The 21,977-nt window shown below is 32.5% G+C and overlaps 1 protein-coding gene across 1 annotated transcript in view; it reads right to left on the bottom strand.

Moving 5' to 3' along the window:
• LOC149536209 (ethylene-responsive transcription factor ERF024-like) overlaps positions 1-21,277 on the bottom strand; it is a 51,351-nt gene extending 30,074 nt beyond the window's left edge. Inside the window, exon 1 of the mRNA XM_089806248.1 lies at positions 20,711-21,277. Within this exon, the coding sequence (XP_089662374.1) occupies positions 20,711-21,277 (567 nt within the window). The remainder of the gene's footprint in view (positions 1-20,710) is intronic.
• Between the last annotated feature and the right edge of the window lie 700 nt (positions 21,278-21,977).

The following is a 21,977-nucleotide window of genomic DNA, read 5'->3' as shown; positions in this document are numbered from 1 at the left end:
TCCTTGGTATACCTTGGTAATTTGATGTAGATTCCACACACCATTGTAGAAAAAAACCTATTGCATAACAAAGAATGTGATAACCTTCACAATGAAACCATTGGCTAATACTAAGGAAGAATCTACTATAGTCACCATAGGAGAGAAGGAAATTTTCAAAGAATTGAAGGAATACACATCCCAAGGATTTATACTTGTTTATAAACCAAAGGAAAACATCAATTCCAAGGACATGGAGCTAATAATAAATGAAATCAAAGACCTATTGAAAACTTACAATGATGTGACTATTAGTGACTTACCCACAAACCTCCCTCCGTTAAGATATACCAGTCATCAAATTGACTTGATTCTTGTATCATCCTTACATAACAAAGGACATTATAAGGTGACTCTATCACAACATGTAGAGATTGTAATACAAGTGAATGATTTTCTTTAGAATGTTTGATATAATAAGTATCAATCTATGTATGCTTCCATCAATCCATTCCCCAAAAAGGATAAAAAATGGAGATTATGTACTGATAATAGGGCCATAAAGAAGATGTTTATAAAGTTTAGGTTCCTTATTCCAATTATTGAGGATTTACTAGACCAACTAGAAGGTGCTTGCTACTTTACAAAGATTGACTTGAAATCAAGCTATCACCAAATCATATTCAAGCTAGGAGATGAATGGAAGATATCATTTAAAACATAAGAAGGTCTTTTTGAATGGTTGGCTATGCTATTTTGGTTCAGTAATGCACCTAGTACATTGATGAGACTCATGAAAGACATATTTATTGATTTTAATGGAAAATTTATTGTTGTATACCTTGATTATATACTAATCTTTAGCTATAGTAGAGAACAAAATCTTGGTCATCTAGAACAAGTTTTGATGAGACTTCATCAACATAAGTTGGTGATCAGCTTGGGAAAGTCCATATTCATGAAGAAGGAACTTGTATTCCTAGGCTTTGTCATCTCAAAAGGCACCCTAAAGATGGACCTTGAGAAGGTTGAAGCCATTGTCAACTGGCCTCCACCAAAGAACCAAGGTCATGCAAGGAGCTTTAATGGCCTTACCACTTTTATAGGAAATTCATTAAGAATTCCAGTCATGTAGGAGCTCCTATTCCAGACACCATTAATGGAGGAAGGAAGAACAAGTTTACTTGGACCAAAGAAGCTAATGACACCTTTCAATACATGAAGAATAGGGTATCTTGATACCCAATCTTGGTGCTTCGATACTTTAGCAAGGCATTCATCATTGATACAGATGTAAGCAACTTGACAATAGGTGTTGTCCTAAGACAAGAAGGTAAAGTAGTAGCATTCTTCTTAGAGAAAATCAATGAGGCAAAAAAAGGTATTCTATATATGATTTTGAATTATATGCCATGGTGTAGGCCCTAAATAAATGAAGACACTACCTAATCCATAAATAATATGTAGCTTATACTAATAATCATGCATTTAGTTTCCTTAATTTTCAGGAAAATGTTATGAATGAAGCATCTTAAATGGATGGAACAACTACAAGCATATACGCTTAATATCAAGTGAAAAAATAGAGTGGTAAACAAGGTGGCTAATGCCCTTAGCAAAAGGATAGGATTGTTAGAAAAAGTTCAACTCTAGAGTGTGGGCATAGAATCACTAAAACACTTGTATGCAAGTGATTCATAATTTGGAGAGGCTTTTGAAGTTTACACCAAAATGGTAGGCAAGTACCATACTGATTTCTCTAATTATTTGATTTAGAATGGACTCCTATTCTAAGGGGCTCAATTATGCATCCTTAAATATTCCATGAGGAAAAAAATCATTAGGGAGAAGCATTGTGGTGGCATAGGTGGTCACTATGGAACAGAAAAGACATTATACATGGTAAAGAAAAGCTATTTTTGGCCAAAGATGGGTAATGATGTTACAAAGTTCATTGAATCTTACACAATCTATCAAAAATAAAAAGGAGTATCCACAAACCAATGATTGTATCAGACATTTCCAATTCTCACAAAACCTTTGGAATCAATTTCAATGGATTATGTAATGGGTTTTCCTAGAATAAAATAGGGATATGATAGCATGTTTTTCATAATGGATAGGTCCAACAAGATGATTGACTTTGTACCCTAAAAAAGCACAAATGATGTATTACATATTGCACTTCTCTTTTTCAAAGAGGTCGTTAGAATTTATGGCCTACCTCAAACTATAGTTTTAGAAACAGATGTCAAGTTTCAAGGACATTCTTGGAGAACTTTTTTCAAGAAGCTTGAAACAAACTTAACCTATCACCTATCACCCACAAATTGATGGGCAGACTGAGGCAGTAAATAGGTGTTGGATACAATCATTCAATTGTATGTTCTCTTTGATGTTACATAGATGTCAATTATATGTCGAGCTCACTCAAGAGTCAAAGGAAGTTCTAGTGTATGATGAGCAATTCAATATTGACCAAGTTCAAAGTGAATGCCTCCTAAGCTCACTCAATTGCCTAAGGCAAGTAGGCATGGGAACTAGTGGTAAATGAGCTCACTTAGTTAACCAAGAAAGTCTAAAGGAAAGTCATTTCTTAGTTAGAGATGATTGAGTTAGGTCGGCGAATGAAGGCTTTTCCTATATTAGTATATTTGATAGGAAAATTTTCTTGGTTAGTTCTATTTGACTCATGGGATGAATTTAATTTTTTTTTAATTGTATTCAAGATTACTTGGTAAGATAAAAAAATATAAATATATCGTCAAATTAAGGATTGAATTAGAGAAAAATAATGGGATTGAAAATATAAATCAACAAAAGTGAACTGGAAGGATATTAGAGTATCTGAGTTGACTGAGCTACAAAGAACATTCTCATAAAGGAAGATCAATTATGCAAGCCAAAATAAAGATCGCAAATTAGAAAATATAGTTTCATCAATAATCAGGTCATATCATTGTTACTTTATAATAATTTTAGTAGTGAATCAAATCTCCTAACATAGTCATCTTAATAGCTATTTCCCAAATCCTCTAACAAGGTGGCATTTCTATATTGAAGTGCCTAAAGACCTCTAACAAGGTCACTCATAATAGGGTGAACTAAATCTTTCAATATTGTCACACCTAATAGCATTTTTTGTAACCTTTAATGGGTTGGCTCCTAACAAGGGTCACTTTAGAAGAGTGAAAAAAATTAACTTGTTGCAATTGGTGGTTGTCCCCAAATTGGGTTTCAATGTTAAATCTTGGTGTCTCTTGTGTTCATGTTTTTTTTTTATGATTCTACAACTAAGTTAATTAAGTTTAATCAAAATAAATATCTCAAGAAGCAATTATTTTAGTTTTTTTCGAGTGATAGTAATTCTTAGTGTTAAATAAGTGTTTCTATGTTAACTGAGTTAGAACAACATTTCCATTTCAGCTGAGTATTGGTTTTGAATTGTATTCACATCTTCAATGATCTTGGATTTTTTTTTGTGGAAATTGATTAACTCCCACCCACTTAGTTACTGCTCTTATACTTCCAACAATTGGTGTTAGAGCTTTTGGTGCTTGCAGAGAAGGTTTCAAGGGTCTAAGCTAAAGATCAAGATTTCTTACAGAAGGGAGATTCCTAATCCAAATAGAGACAACTTCCAAGCATAACACAAAGTTATGAAGCTCTATTTGGAAACCATTAGTGATATAGGCTTGAAATATCAAGAAAAAAATATGTGGCACCAACTGGGACTTTGATAGTGGAACAAATTACAAAAAAGAAGAACCATAACATAATATGATTGACACTGCTTCCACTCTTAATTATGCTAAATTTGATGAAGTCAATGACTATGTTATTGCACATGAAATGTAGAAAAAGATGAAGGATATCTATGGAGGTAATGATAATGTAAGGAGAGCTAAGGAAAAATGTCTTTGAGGTCATTTTGATCAGATGAAGATGAAAGAAGATGAGAACATTGCATAGTATAGTAAAAGAATCAAAGGTACTATGAGTGCAATCAAAGCCTTGGGTAGGAAAATTGATGATGTAATAGTGGTCAACAAAGTACTCATAACACTTCTTCCTATTTATATAATTAGAGTGTCAACTATTCAAGAAATGAGATGTGATCCTAAGAATCACATAACCTTGGATGCACTAGTGAGAAGGTTGAAAACATTTGAGTTAAATAAATTTTATAATTATTATCCTAACTCTAGTAACCTTAAGTTTTCATTTCATGCCAAGCTATCACTCAAGAAGAAAAACAAAAAGTCTAAAAGCAAGAAGTTTGATAGTGAAGAGGAAGATAGTTTTGATGATGATCTTGAAATCATTGAAGCATTGCTTCCAAGAAGATTTCTCAAATGCAAAGGAAAGTACAAAGGAAAAATTATTTGATCTACTTTTCTTGTGAATAAGTTGCTCACATTGTTGCAAGGTTTCCAAACAAATAATGCAATGAGGAAAAGAAGCATGACAAGTACAAAGGAAAGAATTATTTTAAAAGATACAAAGACCACAAGGATAGAGGTAAGAAATATTGTTACATGGCTAAGGATTTTGATAGTAGGGAAGAAGATGAAATAGTTTACATTTATATTAAGGATGGATCAAATGGTGAGAATTATAAGATGGCCCTCATCTCTCATGTTAGTAAGAATGATACATGGATTATTGATAGTGGGTGTTGTCACCACATGATTGGTTATAAATATAAATTTGAGCACTTGGAAGACTATGATGGTGGGAGTGTTAGATTCAAAAATGATGAACCTTGTTATGTGAAGGGAAAAGGTTGTATTGCACTAGCCAATGATAGCAAACATGATAATGCTTATTGGGTTGAATGACTAAAGAATAATCTTCTTAGTGTGGCACAATTGAATAACATTGGATTCAAGGTAGAATTCATGAATAGGAAAGCCAAGTTGCTGGATGGAAATGGAAATCTAGTTGGGACTAGAAATCAAACAAGAGGTAATCTATTCTACCTAGTTCTAACTATAAATTCATGTTTCATAGCTCAACTAGAAGAAAGCTAGTTACAACATAAAAGGTTGTGTCATATGAATTTTGATAACCTAGTCAACATAAGAGAGAATCAAAGGGTTATAGGCACTCCAAGCATAAAGAAATATAATATGGGCATGTGAAAGAATTGTCAATATAAAAATATGGGAAAGACAAATTTTAAAAGAAAGAACTATCATTCTGAAGAAGTCTTTGAGCTAGTTCATATAGACCTGTATGGACCTATTGGCATACAAAGCTATTCTAAAATAAGTGCTTTAACTATTTTATTGATAATTATTATAGGATAATGACATCTATGTATTTAAAGGATAAATTAGAAGCTTTTCAAAAATTTAAATGGTATCTTGCAAGGGTTGAGAAAGAAATTGAAAAGAAACTAAAGTGTCTAAGGTTAGATATAGGATGTGAATTCATCTCAAATGAATTCAATGAATTCTACAATGAAATGAGAATCAAAAGATAGGTATCTACATGGGGTACACCTCACCAGGATGACATAGCTAAGAGAAGGAATAGATCAATCATCAATTGTGCAAGGACATAGATGATAGAGAAGAATCTTTCTATCAAATACTAGAAGGACAAAATTAGCACTGTAGTTCATACCTTCAACCAAGTTTAGTTGAAAGACTGAGATCAAACAACTTTTGAGTTATGATATCACTATAATGATAATGTTTTTTATTTCAAAGTATTTCATAGAAAATGTTATAAAAGGAAAATTTGATCTGGAAAGTGATGAAGGCATATTATTAGGATACTCCAATAAGAGAAGCATACAAATATTTGAATCTATCTACTCAAAAAGTTATAGAAGGTGCACATGTAGAGATTGATGAATTTGTAGAAGAGTCTAAATAATAGAGAAAGGAAGAACCTAAAAACTACATAAACTTTGTTTACTACTATCCTAATACTTTATCTAAAGTTCAAGAAAATTGAAATTAGTATTATTTACCACCAGAGTCCCTAAAACCCCTAGTGCAACCTGAGTCACAATTTGAAGGACTTGATTCACATTCAGAAGGATTTGAGTTTCAACCAGTGCAAATGAAGTCATCTTATGGACCCAAGTCATAGATAGTTGGACCCAAGCATGATTTAAAAGATCATGATGAACCTAGTAAATTTAGAAAGAAGGAGCCTAGACTTGCTAGATATGTCCAAAGGCATCATGCACCTAAGAAAATTATTGGAGATAAATCAAAAGGAATAATGAAATGGAACAAATTAAAAGGTACATGTTTTCTTACTAGGTTTGAACCTAGAACTATCAAAGATGGATTAGAAAATTAAAGTTAGATTAAGGCAATGAATGAAGAGATTGATCAGATTGAAAGGAACAAAACTTGGACTCTTGTTCTTAGACCCAAGAACAAGAATATAATTTGCACAAAATGGGTACAAATAAATAAATTGAATGAGAATGGAAAAGTTTTTAAAAATAAGGCAAGGTTTGTGTGCAAGGGTTATGCTCAAGAAGAAGGTATTAATTATGGAGATACTTTTGGTCTTGTTACTAGAATAGAATGTGTTAGAACACTTCATGCATATGCAATAGACAAAGAATTCAAAGTATATCATATTGATGTGAAATCAAAATTCTTGATTGGAATCTTAAAAAGCAAGTCTACATTGAGAAACTAGAAGGTTTAAATGATCCTAGTAAAAGGGACATGGTTCATAGACTACATAAAACTTTGTATGGTCTTAAACAATCCCCTAGAGCTTGGTATGAAAGGTCGCATAATTATCTCATAAATATTGGTTTTCAAAAAACTAATCATAACAATAACCTATAAATAAAAAAGGACTAGATAAGAAGATTGTGTTGGTAGAAATATTTGTAGATGATACATTATTCACTGGAAATGATGATTTGTGGAAATATTTTTATATCAAAATAAGTAAGGAATTTGAAATGTCAATTTTTGGAGAGGTTAAATTCTTTGTTTTCTTAAGATTCAATAGATGAAGGATGACATTACTCAGTCAAAATACATCAATGAAATACTAAAGAAATTTAGAATGGAGGATTCTAGACCAGTTTGAACACCTATGTCTACTAGACATAAGCTTTCAAAAAATGATGATTCCAAGGAGGTAGATTAGACTACATCTATGATTGGAAAACTTCAGTATGTGGTACACATAAGACTTGATATAGCATTAGGAATTGGTATGGTAGCTAGATTCTATGATAATCCCAAAGAGAATCATATGGTGGAAATAAAAAGAATCATGAGGTATCTAAAAGGTACTAAAGATTATTGTTTGTGGTATAATAAAGGAGAAAACTTTGAATTGAGAGCATTCGTTGACTGTGCAAGAAGTGTTGATGATAGAAAGAGCACTAGTGTTGGACCACTTGTTCTTGGAAAGAGTCTAGTATCTTGAGCACGAAAGAAGCATCATTGCATTTCTTAGTCTACAATAGAAGTGAAATATGTTGTCGCAATAGTTAATGGTTCTAACATTATGTGGTTAAAACAACTGTCATCAGGTATGGAGGAGATCAATGACCTATTTTTTATCTTATGTGATAATACTAGTAATATAAAAATATCCAAGAATCCAATGATGCATACCAAAACCGAGCACATTGCAATAAAATATCATTTCTTGATAGAATTGGTGCAAGACAAGGAGGTGAGATTGGAATATTTGAATACAAAAGAATAGATTGCAAACATATTCACCAAGCCATTACCTAAAGATGCATTCTTGTATCTAAGAGGTAAGCTAGGGGCCATTCCCCTATCTAAAGCTCACTAATCAAATTTTAGTGATGCATCAAGCAAGCATGTTTAGGATTAGTGACGTTGATGCAGTATTGACAAAATAGATTGCATATGAATCTGTACATCAGGTACATGGAAACCACATTGATTATTGGCTTTGGCATAAGATGTCAAAGAGGAAGAGTTTTATGTCATATATCAGGTAAATTTTTGTTAATGTTTGAGATGTCAAAAAGGGAGAATTTGTCATATCAAAAATTTTGTGTTGATATCAAAGACAAAGATTTTATTGTTAGAAGGAGATATTGCATAGTCATTGCAATAAGAGATTGGTAAAAGAGGGAGTTCTCATGGATAAGAATCATAATGAAACTAAGGATATTATCATTACTTTTTTTTTTCTAAAATTTCCATGTATCTTGAAAACTTGTGTTGTCATCAATGCAAAAGAGGGAGATTATTGGATACAATCATTCAATTGTATGTTGTCTTTGATGTTACATAGAAATCAAGCATATGCCAAGAAATCACTATATGCTAAGCTCACTCGAGAGTCAAAGGAAGTTCTAGTGTATGAAAATGATTTTAATATTAACCAAGTTCAAAGTGAATGTCTAACAAGATCACTCGGTCACCTAAGAAAATTTGGCATGGAACCGATGTTAACCAAGCTCACTCGATTTCCAAAGGAAGTCTAAAGGAAATTTGTTACTGAGTTAGTGTTGATAGAGTTGGGTCAAATAATGAAGGATTTTCCTATATCATTATGTTTGATGTGACAATTTTGTTGGTTAGCTCTAGTCGACTCATGAGATGAATTACATTTTTTTGAAATTGTATTTAAGTTGACTTGACAAGGTAAAACATAGAAATATAAGGTCAATTTGAGGATTGAATTAGAGAAGAAGTATGGGATTGAAAAGATAAATCAACTTGAAGAGATTTGGAAGGATATTAGACTATCTAAGTTGACTAATATTCAAAGAAAATTCTCATCAAGGAGGATCAAGTATTCAATGTAGAACAATGATCTAAAATCAACATATATAGTTGTATCAATAATCAGGTCATATCATTGTTACTTTCTAATAATTGTAGGAGTGAAATCTCCTAACAAAGTCAGCTTAATAAGTATTTTCCAAATCCTCTAACAAGGTGGAATTTCTAGATTGAAGCATCCAAAGACCTCTAATAAGACCACACCTAACAAGGTAAAATAAATCCTTTAATAGGGTCACAACTAACAGTGTGTTTTGTAACTTTTAATAGTGTTGGCTCCTAATAGGGCTCACTTTAGAGGAGCAAAAAATAATAACTAGTTTCAATTGGTGGTTTTTCCCAAATTGGGTTTCCATGTTAAATCTTGGTGTCTCTTGTATTCATGTTTTTTTCTTTATGATTCTACAACTAAGTCAATTAAATTTAATCACACTAAACATCTTTAGAAGGAATTATTTCAATGTTTTTTGAGTGACAGTAATTCTTAGTGTTAATCAAGTTACAAGAATATTTCAATTTCATTGGAGTATTCATTTTGAATTGTATTGACATCTTAAGGGATATTTGAATTTTTTTTGTGGTAACTAATTCACTCCTCCCCTCTCATTTTCTCTTATATTTCCAACAATAGGCCATTAGGAAACCTTCTAAGATGTCTCACCAAACAACATTCTCAAAGTTGGGATTTTCTCTTACTTCAAGTAGAATTTGTCATCAATGATTCCATGAATAGATCAACTAGAAAAAATCCTTTCTAAATTATCTATGGCCTCCATCCTAAAGTTCCCTTGGATCTAGTAGAGTTACCATTAGATTTTAGAGTCAGTGCACAAGTAGAGAAGCTTGCAGAGCTAATAACCAAGGTGTAGAATGAACAGAAGGGAGCCTTGCAAAGATCCACCATGAAGTATAAAGAACAGGTAGATAAGAGAAGCCCATTTTAATATTAGAGACAAGATATAGTCATTCATGATGAAAGAGAGACTACCTAAGGGTAGGTATACAAAACTTGACATGAAGAAGGTTGGGCCATGTACCATACTCAACAAAATGGATGAGAATGCCTAAGAAATATCTCTTCCCCCTATCTTGAAAATCTCTCTAATATTCAATTTTGAAGACTTCACTCCCTAAAAGTTGAAGTGGATGAAGAATATGCTACCAACCTCCCTCAAAGTAGACCAAGTGTGCTGGAAGAAATACTTGGAATCAATTTGTTGAAACAAACAAGGCACAACTAGTACATATATAATTTGGTGAAATTGAAAGGACTCCCTAACATTGATGTAACTTAGATGAAAGAGGATTAGATAAATCAACATGGCACATCTATTAAGTAGTTAACCTAAAGTGGGAACTTGAGTTTAAATAGTTAGGGGAAGTATGGTGCAAGAGCACCCTCAAAAAAGAAGAGTCTTGATACATTTCAAGGACATCTTCAAGGCCATAAGAAGATATAAGATATGATAATTTTTTTTTCTATGCATATAGACCCTCTTGTAATGACCTAATTCCAAGTTTGGCACAATTATAAGCCCTTGGTCAACTATCATCAAAAGTGGTTAAATGGTCTAATATCTTATGATAGATTTTTATTTAATGTTTTAGCATGATTTGGTCCTAGTTGGATGATTTAGGTTAATTTTGATCATGTTTTGATAAAGAATTGCAAAAGTTGCACAAATTGCACAAATTTCTAAAAAGTAGTCAAGCAACTTGTCACTCCCTAGTGGAAAATTTTGGTTTGAAAATATGTTTCAAGAATTGGGGATGCCTACATAAGCCCTTTTAGGTGGGTGATAGAATAAAATTGTGTACTTTTACCTTTGAATCAATAAAATAATTCAAATTTCTTGCTAATTCCATGTTGTAATAGGTTTTACAGATGTTTAGAAACACATCAGGGAGATCAATCTACATTTTTTCATTGGTTGATGAAATAAATTTCAAATGCATTAGGTTTAAAGTCTTGATCAATCTCCAAACTCAAGATATTGAAGCTTTTGTAGAAGTTGTTTCAAAAAGTTATCATACCTAGGGTTTCAAGCAAAATTTGCCATATCTTAGGATTTCACCATGGGAATCTAGTGACCACTAGTGAATTCCAAGTGTTGACCATTTTCATTAATATGTTTTTTCTTTTAGGTTTGAGTGTGTAGGTGGCAAGGATCAATTTGATGCCCTAGGCATACAAGACCCATGTGCATGGTCTTAGTGTTGGTTAGCATCTTCCATAACTCTCTCTAAAGTTGTGAACATGATCTAGAATCAGGTTTGTGACCTTTTTTGTATGCCCTTTCATGGTCCAATTGTTATATCAAAGTTTGGCTTTTGGAAAAGTGTATCTCCTTTGTATTTGGAGGCCTAATAGGGCTAATTGTCCATAGAGGAAACTAGGTAAGACCTAATATGTTTACACCATCTAGTCATGTGGTGCTTTGGCATGTTTAGTAAAGCCCAAAAGGGAATCTGAATATATTATTTTATTATAGAGTTATGTGAGTATTTCTAAAGTTAATTATGTTTTCTAGAATTAAGGGCTACAAGTTAGTGTGGATTTATGAAGCAACATTTGGTTAAATGTTGCACAATATAGTTTTAACCTTCAATCTACCTTGTAGTGAACTTGAATAGACCACAAGTTCATCCTCAAGTCAACCCTAGTCATATTGTGTGTTTTTGGGGTCTTGTGTCAAAAGTTGTCATTGTGCTTGTAAGGGAAATTTGTGATATGTTGTCTTGTATTAAGGGGTTCTCCTTGTGATTAGCATTTCATTTTTTAGGGTTGCGTTGTAATAGCCTCAACCTTCTAGCTTGAGAACTTGTGATTGGTGCTTGATCACTTTGGTAAGATTAAAGACACTATTGTTTAACATTCCTTTAGTGAAGAGGATCTTAAGGGCTAGTTGCTTAGCTAGGACTTACTATACTAGGATCTGTTGTAGCATTTTGTTTCCTTTTTTAAATAGTGATTTTTTTTTTCTTTTTTCTTTTTTCTCAAAAATGTTTCCAACCAAATAATTATTCTATAGTTTAAGAAGTTCCTTCATAATGTTGAGTTTAACCACTAAATGAAATATGTTTGTGCCAATTAGTTCATAATTCCACCAATATTTTAGATGAGGGGTGAAGTCTACTTTGAGATTCCACACATTTTTTAACCAGAAAGGATATTTATCTTTAATCATAGAAGGGTCTCATCTAAATAAAATAAGATGATGCTTTAATCCATAGAAGAAACCAAGCTCTCATGAATGATGTACCCATTAAAGGATATAAAACATATATCAAGTTTGACCTTAATCAAGTTTTTGTTAGAAAGAATGTTGGACAAAGTAAATTTCCCACCTATAGTCCCAGATCCCATAGCTTTCCCTCAAAGATAAAATAATCAATATCAAGAATTAAGTCCAAAAAATCAATAACACCTCCCTATTTTTTCAGAGGGAAAAAGAGACGTGTTGAAATCCTCCATCACTATCTACTAATCAGACATGTTGTACTTTCTATTTAGAAGGATTTGTTTCCAATAAGCCTTCCTAGCCCCAACCACATTTGGGGTGTAACCAATAGTTATGTCCCACTCTAGGTCCACATTGGTGTGAGAAAATAACATGTGTTGAGTCCAATTCTACAAGCATAAAAAACCGCCAGACACATCTTCAGAGATTATGTAAAAATGAAGGGAAGTGGGCCAAATATACTTGCTGACTGAAGAAAAAGAAGAGGAAAATATTTTGGTTTCTTTTAATAGAATAATATATGGGTTAAGATCTTTTATAAGATTCTTAACTCACATCTTCTTTTGGAGACAATTGAGACCTTTGATATTATATGAAACTACAATCATTGAGAACCTCTACATTATAGATCCCAAGAATGCTTTGGCTCCCATGAGTAATATATTTCTTAGTGAACATATTCCTAAAATCTTTAGCTATTTAGGTTTCCTAGTCTTTTGAGACAAACCCACATCCACAAATTTGTGAGACTACAAAAGGTATGACAAAGGAGGGTAGTACAAAGGGGATGAGAGGGGAACTGAGAAGTGAGGGAAAAGGAGTAAAAACCATGAGAAAAGAAGGGAGGAAATGATAGAAGGGAGAGTTGATAACATGGGTAGGGGAAAGGTGGAAAAGGAAATTTGTTAAGGCACTAAGGACAAATACTTTAGGGGGGGGAGTAAGGAGGGAAATAAACAAGGGAAGAAGACATACTTAGGGATGGGAAAATGGTTGTTGGGACTTGGGAGGGTGAAATAGAGAAGAGGACCATGTCCATCCCAATATCACAACAATTTGGTAAGAAACCTGAAGTTGTTTGAGAAACCACTGCAAGTAGACTGCAATAGGTTATCCCTAAAGCCATTTCTATAAATTTAGGAGAAGGCTTAGGAAGATGATCCTTAGAGAAAGCATTAGAAAGGTGGCCCACCATTGAACATAGATCCAAAAATGGTGTAGAATTATCATACTCCAAAGGCTAGGAAAAAAAATAGCCTATATTTAAGTACCACTAAAGCTAGAATCACCATCATAAGGACCACTGAAACACAAAACCTGATGAGAGATCTTAGTTGCAAGTCACAACATCAATACCAAAGAATTCTTAGAATGAGTTAGAAATCCTTTCTAACACCTATTCATCCAAGAATTCTATGAGAATTCTAGGAATGCAGATTTAGGAAAGAACTACACCAAAGAGATGGGCCACAAGGTCAAATCTTGGACACCATTTACAAAGTTGATAAGGTAGCTTACCTAGAAACCACAAACCACTTGCTCAAATACACAAAAAATCCACCTTAATGGAGAAGGAGAAATAGAAAAAACCTTTTGGATGCACAAAAGATGTGACAAAACCTTTTAGAACCCAAGTTGAAAGGCCCCATTTCCTAAAAAAAAATGTCATGGCTCCTTCCAACAAACTTGCTGACAAGTGAGGTAGAAAAATTAGCTAGATTCCTACTTAAGGAAGAATCCTTTAAATGGATGCACATTTTGTCCACTAGTTTAGATAAAAAGACACCACCTTGGGGAGGCTTAGGAACAAACTAAAAATGTCTTTTGAGTCTCCTTAGGACCTCTAGGCCCATCTCCACTACTATTTTAGGGAATACCATTCCAAAGAAAGAGGCACATGGAAATGAAGACTTGCCAAAATCTTACCTCCATATTGTCAAAATGCATCAGCCACTAAGATAACACCAACAAAAACCCCACCTTTACCTTGGAATTGCTCACAAATATTTCTTTGGCTCCATCTCTAGCCAACTAGTATTGAAAATTTGGAGAACATATTTAAAAATTTTAATGTTTTTATGTATTATATATTTTAAGAGTTGTAAATATCTTCTATTCTAGAGTGAACTGATGTTAATATTATCTTGTGCCATCATAATTATATTAGATATTTATTTTACAAAAGATATAATCTATAACCAAATGTTATATATGTTGTGTAGACTATTTTAGACATTTTCCTCATGACATGTAGGAACTAATTTGCTAAAATATATTTTAGTTATTGTTGTATAAGCACTCTATGATTATTTACTACAAGAAGCATTCATAGTAAGTTTTTTAAAAATTATAAAAAAATATCTAAGCAACATCATTTTAATGTTGGACAACTACTTCAATAATATAACTACAAACTTCATCTATAACTAAAATTGTTAATTAAAAAAAAATTATTAGTAAATTAATTAGAATTAAATATGTTATTGTACTTGTCGTAGGCAATGTACTATTGCATTCACTATGTCTCATTAGTGAATTAGTTTTGAATATATCAACCAATTATATGCAAACATTTTTACCTCATTTCAATTTTTATAAAGTTTTCATATTTTTAATCAATATAATATATTATGAAAAACTATTTATCTCCATTCTAATTGCTTGAATTCATTTTCTCTTATAAGACCCCTTTTCTGGGAGCTCCCACCATATTGCTTTTTTAACGGCATGAATTTCACTAATAAATATAGATATATACACAATTATTACATTCACAAACTACTATTAAGAAACTAATAGATGAAAATATGCCATGAATAAGTTATTGTTCTAATGTATATAAATCTTCTTGAAAACACAATGTAAACTTTTTTAAATGTTTATTTCATAGTTTTTTTTTTTTTAAATTTAATTTTATATTCATATTTGAAAAAATATAATAGTAAAATTGAAATACAAGCACCCCTAATTTAAAATTTGAATTATTATTTAAAATTTAAGATATTACCATTAAATTTTATTTTATTTTATTAATTCTTGATGAAAAATAATAATTAGCAAGTTATATATTACATTTTCTTTAATATTTTACTATACATAATGCATAATGCATGGTTAAAATAGTGTTCAACATACAAAGTTAATTTCTATTATATTATTTTATAATACATATTACAATACTAAAATTATCTATAGTACATAATTAAAAATTAATAATTGTACTATATATCTAATCTTTTTAAACTTCAATTTCCTATACATATTCATTATTATAATATTGAATGTTGTTTCTATTACAATACATTCTAACACCAAGTACATGCCACTAGATGGAACTTGTTTATTATTAAAAACATTCAAAGAATATCAAATCGTTTAATATACAAAATAAAAAGAAACATGACAAAAAAATTGATATAATGTATATACAAAAAAAATTGCATAAAATCTAGGTAAAATAAAAATATTTTCTTATTATGTTAAAGATCTAATCAAATAATTGGATTAAGATTTCTTACTAAAAGTAGCGTGTGATGCCATCATAATTAAATTGGATTCTTATGCGTATAAAATTAATTGATTCTTATATTAAGGATAAAAAATCATGATTAATTTTGCCACACTATATTGTTATTGTTAACTTGAACTACACCTTTATAATTATTGTGACAAGACATTCTCGTAATTAATACAATAATTGGAGTTGAAGACCTTTTATTTATTTAATAATAATTTAAAAATAAATTCTATTAGGTAAAAAGTTATTGAATCTTTAAACTAATTTACTATAGTACAAATGATATAGACAAATTCATGTTTTTCATTCATTCAACTATATTTCAATGAGAAAAAGTTCTACAGACATTAATATACCATTATTTAAAATAGTACAAATGACATTCTACTATGCAAAATGTACCTTTCACTAAATTTCAAAAAATAGAAAATATATTGATTTTGTTTTTGAAATTGTCACCATTTTATATACATGATCTACTTATTTTATGATGGAAAATAATTTTTTTTTTGAAAAAAAATCAATGTGTTTTCAATCTGAAAAAAACCATATTCAACTTTTTTTTGTTTTATTTTTGTCTTTAGTTCATTTTGTACAATAAGTCCTGTTTGCAAATAACATTAATATATGCATAATGATCTCATTTAAAACATTAAAATGTAACTTGATTTTATGAATAATATATTTTTCAGATGACTTAAATAGTAAGTACTAATGTTTCATTCATAAATTAAAAGTATTAAATAGTTGAAAAAAAATCAACTTAATATTTTTCTTAATACATAATATTTAAGAATGACTGAATAGAACAATCCTTTTACATTATAATGTTGTACTGAATATACAAACATCAATGACATGAACCAAATAACGATTGGACAAAAGTACAGTTCAGTATTGACACTAGGAACTTATAGAGAGAAAAATTAAATTGAAAACTTTTGGCATGTACATATAAGTCGAGTTTAGGAAGAAAGCATACACTAATATGTTGAAAATCTAAAGCAGAAGTTGTTTAAATACATTTTAAAGAGCATCATTTTGGGTACAAGCTACAATATATCATTTCAAAATATAATCACTCGAAGGATATTCCTCATAACTTTTAATGGCCCATTTTTATGATTTAGTTGTTTTTCAGTAGTTGGCACTAACCTATCTCCCATGAGACTGAACTAAAAAAACTAAGGACCAACAATTTTTTCAAACGTTTTATGATCTAATTGTTTTTATAATCTAATTGTTTTTCAGTAATATTTTAGTATAAAAAACAATAACAAATAAATTACTAGGAGTTCCACAAAAGAGAAAAATTAAATTAGAAGATCTTTACCATGTACATATAAGTCGAGTTTCAGAAGAAACAATATTCTAATATGTTGAAAACCTAAAGCAGAAGTTGTGGAAACACATTCTAAAGAACAACATTTAGGGTGCTTGATATATGCATCGTTCAATATATAATCGTTTGTAAATAATTGATTTCAATGGAAGCATTCATATAGCTTTAACTTTTCCTTTATCTCAAGAGGTGTAATTATACGAGACTAACCTTAATAATCCACTCGAAGCCTATCAAAGCGCTAATTACTTTTAACTACCCATCTTTATGATCTTTTAACACATCTCACATGAGACTGAGCAACAAAAACTCATGAACACTCCATTGCTCGTTTAGCCATACTTTAACATTCTAACTGAAATCCCACAGCGATGTAAAGTAGTGATCTTGATGCAGGAGCATCTTGCATCCAAAATAAAGGGGAGACATGTTGAATGTAAAATATTAAAAAAAAAAAAAAAAAAATCTGGAGGAGAGAGAAAGTTATGAAAATTAGAGGAGAAATAATAAAAAATAAAAAGGAGAAAAGAAACGAAAAGAGGATTTTTATTTTTGAGGTGCATAGGTGGCATAAATAGAAAAATAAAAAAAAATAGTTGCCATTACATTAATCGAGGTGTGTAGGTGGCATCTTAGAAGCTTGTAGAAAGTTTCTTAAATCTTGCATTTAATATTTGTTTTGATCCATAAAGGAAATGTAATTTTCTAATTGGGCCACATGGTGGTGCTTAGTTGTAATTCTAGAAGGTTATGGAAGTTTTAGAAGGTTGTGGATATTGTGTAGGAGGAATTCTAGAAGGTTGTGGATAAGCCATGCATAGGGTGGTAAGTGCCTATTTAAGCAAGGCATATGAGCATTTCTAATCAAGTTTGAGAAGTAGAAGCTATAAGGCGTGAAGACTTCAAGGTGTGAAAGCTCTAAAGGTTTAGCTCTTCAAGTAGAAATTTTTGGTGAAGCTCTTGGTGTGAAGACTCTTATTTGGGATTTCTCTTATGTTGAAGAATTTGTAAACTTCTTTTTGAAGAAGTCATATCTATCATATCATCTTGTGGGTGTTGTAAGGATTTTCAAGTATAATAAAATTGCTTGTGGAGCATTTTTTTTTATTTCTCTTGGTCTCCATATTGTTGATTTCTTGATTGTGAGTGGGTAAGGGTGGTGTGGCCCTCTATCAAGTGGTATCAAAGTGGGAGTTCCTGAGTGTGTGGACAGATCACTGAATGTGAGGCAGTTTACACCAGGATTTGCAAAGAAGGTTGATCTTGTGGCTGATTGATCTTTTAGATTGGTAGATTTGTTTAGGGTTTGCTAAATTTTTCGAAGATTCCTCCAAGAAGATTGGACCCCAAGGAAAATGATGACCTTAGTGAAGCGATGGAAGAAAGACTCTTAGAGAAGATAAGAGTAGAGGTCAAATCAGAAATTGCATTGATAAAGAGTGACATGATTGCTGAAATTGTGAGTGCTTTGGGTGGTGTACCTAGGCATGTGGGTATTGAAGACAGATATGACAAAGTTTCTAAAGACTTTGAAGCTACTAGTGAGGATAGAAGTGATCATGAGGAGAGACCTATTGGAATTAGGGCTAGTCAGTTTGCTCGACCTGGATCTCAGTTGAAGTTGAAGCATAAGATGGAGGTTTCTAATTTTTCAGGTACTTTGAATCCTGAAGACCTAATTGATTGGATTGGTGAATTAGAGGACTACTTTGAGCTTGAGGGTATTGAAGATCCATTGAGAGTAAGTTTGGCACAAACTAAGTTGAAGGGACATGCTGCTCTTTGCTGGAAGGAACTACAAAGAGACAGAGAAGAGGAAGGTGAAATGAAGATCACTAGATGGAAATTGATGGTGACTAAGTTAAAGGCAAAGTTCATTCTGGCTGATTATGAACTTGAATTGTTTAAGAGGTTGCAGAATTTGAAACAGAAGGATATGACTGTGAAGGATTACACTGAGGAGTTCTACAAGTTGACTATTTGGTCTGGGCATAGAGAATTGTCAAAGAAGAAGGTAGCATGGTATATTAATGGTTTGAGATTCAATATTCAAGATGAGGTTGGTATGCTAAATATTTCCACAGTTGAGGATGCTTATCAGTATGCTTTGACAACAAAGGAGAAGCTAAAGAGGAAGAATCAAGGTAGTTCCCGAGGGAAGGAGAACCAAGATAGTTCGGTACAAGCTAAACCAAAAGTAGAAGGTGAACCAAAACCTATTGAACAAAGAAGAAGGACAGGTGGAGGTGTATTCAGAGGTAATTGTTTCAAGTGTGGTCAAGAAGGGCATAGATCTTTTGAATGTTCTATTGTTAGGACAACTACTATTGTGAATGAGGTTGAAGTCCAGGAAAATCAGCCTGAGGAAGGACAAAGTTTGTTGGCTCGGCGAGTACTAATGGGTAAGAAGACATTGGATTCTTGTCAGAGGACTAGTTTGTTCAAGACTTGTTGTAAGTCTGGTGGAAAATTTTGCAAGGTGATTATAGATAGTGGTAGTACTGATAACCTTGTTGCTGAGGAGATGGTTCAAAAACTTGGTTTGAAGAGATTGAGACATCCTTGTCCTTATAGAATTGGCTGGTTGCAAGGTGAGCATGCTTTAGAAGTGAGAGAGCAATGTCTTGTTGATTTTCAGATTGGGCAGTATAAGGATCAAGTATTGTGCGATATTGTGGATATGAACAGTTGTCATGTGTTACTTGGTAGACCTTGGCAGTATGATTGTAGGGCTATGCATGATTGTGTTAGGAATGTATTTACTATTGAGAAAGGTGGTAGGAAGTTTTCCTTGATTCCTTTGTAGAATGAAGCACTCGGTAGGAGAAACCTAAGTGTTGGCAGTCGAGTTGAGTTGGTAGATTTTGAGAAGATTGAAAATCAGCATGGGAAGCAAACCTATAGAACACTTGTGGTGGATGTAAAGGAGAAGAAAAAAAACAAGGGAAAGAGTGTGCAAGTTGAAGATTTGGAGGACATATATGTGAAGAACCAATTTGGAATTTATGTACTGAATCTCGAAAGATGTTCTTCCAGGTATTAGAACATCTTTTCGGACCTGGGGAGTCTGATGCAGGAGCATCTTGCATCCAAAATAAAGGGGAGACATGTTGAATGTAAAATTTAAAAAAAAATTTAAAAAAAAATCTGGAGGAGAGAGAAAGTGACGAAAATTAGAGGAGAAATAATAAAAAATAAAAAGGAGAAAAGAAAGGAAAAGAGGATTTTTATTTTCGAGGTGCATAGGTGGCATAAATAGGGAAAAAAAAAAAATAGTTGTCATTACATTAATCGAGGTGTGTAGGTGGCATCTTAGAAGCTTGTGGAAAGTTTCTTAAATCTTGCATTTAATATTTGTTGTGATCCATAAAGGAAATGTAATTTTCTAATTGGGCCACATGGTGGTGCTTAGTTGTAATTCTTGAAGGTTACGAAAGTTTTAGAAGGTTGCGGATATTGTGTAGGAGGAATTCTAGAAGGTTGTGGATAAGCCATGCATGGGGTGGTAAGTGCCTATTTAAGCAAGGCATATGAGCATTTCTAATCAAGTTTGAGAAGTAGAAGCTAGAAGGTGTGAAGACTTCAAGGTGTGAAAGCTCTAAAGGTTTGGCTCTTCAAGTAGAAATTTTTGGTGAAGCTCTTGGTGTGAAGACTCTTATTTGGGATTTCTCTTATGTTGAAGAATTTGTAAACATCTTTTTGAAGAAGTCATATCTATCATATCATCTTGTGGGTGTTGTAAGGATTTTCAAGTATAATAAAATTTCTTGTGGAGCATTTTTTTATATTTCTCTTGGTTTCCATATTGTTGCTTTCTTGATTGTGAGTGGGTAAGGGTGGTGTGGCCCTTTATCAGATCTTGTACTTCATCTTCAGTAAATGGGTTATGAAACAGAAGAAAATATCCTATCTGCACTCCATCTTCAATATTCATTAGCAGGTTTGGCCAATCAAGCCAGGAATCAACAGAATCATTGTTTACTATTCCAGTTCCTGAAATATTACTGAGCTCACACTGATTGTGTAATGTGGGTTTTGAGTCAAGATAGCTATTGTTCTTTCCATCAGTCTTGATGTTGGAGCAAGGCTGTGGTACTTGTTGCTTCTCTTGCTCTTCGGAAGAAAAGTATGCAGCTTGGACAGCAGCAGCCTGAATATCTATTGTAGAGGAGGTTGCAGGGCGGGGAAGGGAGTGAATCATTTCAGGGAAATTCAGATTGGCAGACTCACCTCTTAAGGCAAATGAAGCTGCATCATGCGCACGAGCTGCCATCTCTGGTGTGGGAAATGTACCCAACCATATCCTCTTCTCCTGCCTCGGCTTTCTTATTTCTGATACCCACACGCCCCACTTCCTCTTCCTCACACCTATGTAGGTGAGATGTTTTGTTTCCCTCCTATTTGCATCTACACTTTCACCATCTTTTCCCATCAATAATGGAAAGAGCTTAAACAACCAGCATAACGTCAGTATTACAAAACTCAATTGGATGTACATGTATAACAAATAGAATGCCTTGTGATAGCGCAATACAAATACTATCAATCTGGCGTTCACCCTCGCAGCAGCTAAAAATGAAAATCTCATTCATACTTGAGACTATATAAGTATCAATATCACATTTTCTTCTTAACAATGGCACATCGAGCTGCATATCAATACCCCAAAACCAGGATCTACTTATATAATGTTAGATGCTGTTATATTTCTATAGTTTTAATTACCATTATTGACCCAAACAACAGGATCTAATATTATTTCGATAAAGCGAAACGTTCTATCGAATTGTAACATTTAGGGCAACATGGTCTTAAAATAAATTATAAAACTGTTGTCCTGGATCATCTTGACATCATTATCTGGTCGAAATAAGCACGCCTGTTAGGTACATGCAACTCTGTGCTGTATTGATTGGTCAATTTCCTTCACTGAGTACATTTTTCTGTTTTCATGATTGATCACACCTTCATCGGCTTGCTTTGTATTAGCAGCAACGGAAGCCAATTGAGCCTCCTAATAAGAAAAGAAACAATGGCCGACATTTGAGCCCGCACTGATCAGAACAGCTTCTATTTTTAACTAGACAAACTAAACTTTTGTGTGACCAAAAGGGGTATAGAATACTTAATTC

This window comes from Cupressus sempervirens, chromosome 10, assembly GCF_028749045.1.
Source record: "Cupressus sempervirens isolate cs-2001-9-10 chromosome 10, ASM2874904v1, whole genome shotgun sequence".
NCBI lineage: Eukaryota > Viridiplantae > Streptophyta > Pinopsida > Cupressales > Cupressaceae > Cupressus > Cupressus sempervirens.
Note: the sequence above shows the minus strand (reverse complement) of the source record. Positions and strands in the feature narration are given on the sequence as shown.